At 26.3% G+C, this 1,984-nt stretch overlaps 1 protein-coding gene across 1 annotated transcript in view; it reads right to left on the bottom strand.

Moving 5' to 3' along the window:
• Positions 1-1,984, bottom strand: part of LOC105619450 (sodium-independent sulfate anion transporter-like) — a 25,136-nt gene that overhangs the window by 9,700 nt on the left and 13,452 nt on the right. The window contains exons 2-3 of the mRNA XM_012200968.1: positions 933-1,123; positions 350-487 (exon numbers count right to left, since the gene is read on the bottom strand). Coding sequence (XP_012056358.1) covers positions 350-487; positions 933-1,123 — 329 coding nt within the window. The remainder of the gene's footprint in view (positions 1-349; positions 488-932; positions 1,124-1,984) is intronic.

The following is a 1,984-nucleotide window of genomic DNA, read 5'->3' as shown; positions in this document are numbered from 1 at the left end:
ATATATATATATATATATTATATTAGTTGAAATATCTAACTTTGACTGTAATGACGTTCTCTATCGTATTTCAAATAAAATACATATCTTGCAATAAAATCACACATCAATTATAAATATCAAATTTAAAATGAATTGAATTGAATTTAACAAGTAATTTAAAAATAGATACAAAGCAAATATATTAAAGAAATTAAACTGTACTGATAAATTGTATTATTAATTTGATACGGATATATTAATAAAGATAATTATAATACAGATTGTATATATATATATATATATATAAATAATATAAAAATTAAATTAAATATCGAAATATATTCGAAAGTTAATAAGGGTCACTTACAGCAATGTCTTCTCCCATAATGTTCACGTACTTTTGTACCATTAATGCCATTATCGCGGTAGGTCCTACCGTTACATCCTTGCAACTACCGAAGACCAGATAAACGAAGCAACCCATGAAACTGCTGTACAGGCCATACTGAAGTTTTCAAAAGTTCACCTAACGAGAGTTGTCTTTCCAACTATTGTAGATTAGATCGGTTACTCGATGAAGACTTCCTCAAAATACTTAAGAAATTTAATTAACCGAGCGAAAAATTGCGAATATTCCACGAGTGTGCAATCTCTATTTTTAAACTATAGTATCATCGTGAGTTTTAGGATTGTGAATGAACTTTTCATGGACTTCCAAAATTTTTTGTTTGAGAATTTTTAAATACAAACTAAAATTTTCTTTCAAATCGTTTTAACATTGTAGAATATAGCAATATTAGATTTTTCTAATAAATTTTTTGGAGAATTATCATTTACGCTAAAGTACTGAAAAACGATAACTTTAATTCGAACGTCATTCGCAGAAGGAAGTTTATATGCAGCAAGTACACAATCGCAAGTGTATATATGTGCTCGTATCGTGTACCCACCTGTGCCGGAAGTCCAGCCACTATTGCATATGCTATGCCCTGCGGTATTGCGGTCAGACCCACTGTCAACCCTGCCAAAGTGTCCTGTAGAAGTTTGCTCCAACTGTACAAAGGTAGCCATGCTAGAATCGGTACCCTTCGCAGGAGAAGCCTCTTGAGGTTGCAACTTTGAGAGAGTATAATATTCGGCCCTATAATTTACATAATAAATATGTAAAAACAAATAAATATGTAAAAATGATTGCAAAAATGATTAAAACAAAAATTTGGATTGTAATCTTATAATTAAAATCATATGAGGACATGAGAAATACAAACTAGTTCGATTAGGTTCAGTAAACATTTAGAAAGAATAATATTGTGATGTCGATATGATGCATATCTAAAAGTAATAATTTTTTAAAGATTTAGATGAAAAATTGATATAATAATATGAAATTGATATAATAACATGAAAATATGTATATTAAATATGTATATTAATATATTAAAATAATGTCTTCATTAAAAATTAATTTTTAATTCATTTTTTATTAAGTTGGCATAATTTTTAATTAAGTTATCATAAAACTTCAATTTAAAGCAAGATGTTAAAATATATAAAATTAAAGATTTGTGAAGATAAATTGTTCACGAAGTCTATAAAAAAAAACTAATTATATATTTATTTTCACTCTTATTAAATAAAAACAGATAAGTAAGTCTTATTATAGATATTACATTACGTTATTTAATTGGTTATTAAAATATTATTCACACATTTGTCGGGTTCGAAATACATCGTATCTAACATTATTATCCACTTATCATCACAACTACTGTATCGTATCATTTTAAAACTACTAATCATAGTTACGCCTCTCAAATGGTTCGATATTATCATATCGAAGGCTGCGCAAACATGATATTAAAAAAACTGCAATGTACAAACTTTTTTCTAATATAATAGTCATATTCTATTGCATAATATAAATTGCACTAGAATGTATAGCATATATATATATATACATATATATATATATATATATATATATATATAACAAACTAAATAA

The sequence above is a fragment of the Atta cephalotes genome (genome assembly GCF_000143395.1).
Source record: "Atta cephalotes unplaced genomic scaffold scaffold00021, whole genome shotgun sequence".
Classification (NCBI taxonomy): Eukaryota; Metazoa; Arthropoda; class Insecta; order Hymenoptera; family Formicidae; genus Atta; species Atta cephalotes.
The sequence above is the reverse complement of the archived record's forward strand: the minus strand, read 5'-3'. Positions and strand labels throughout refer to the sequence as shown.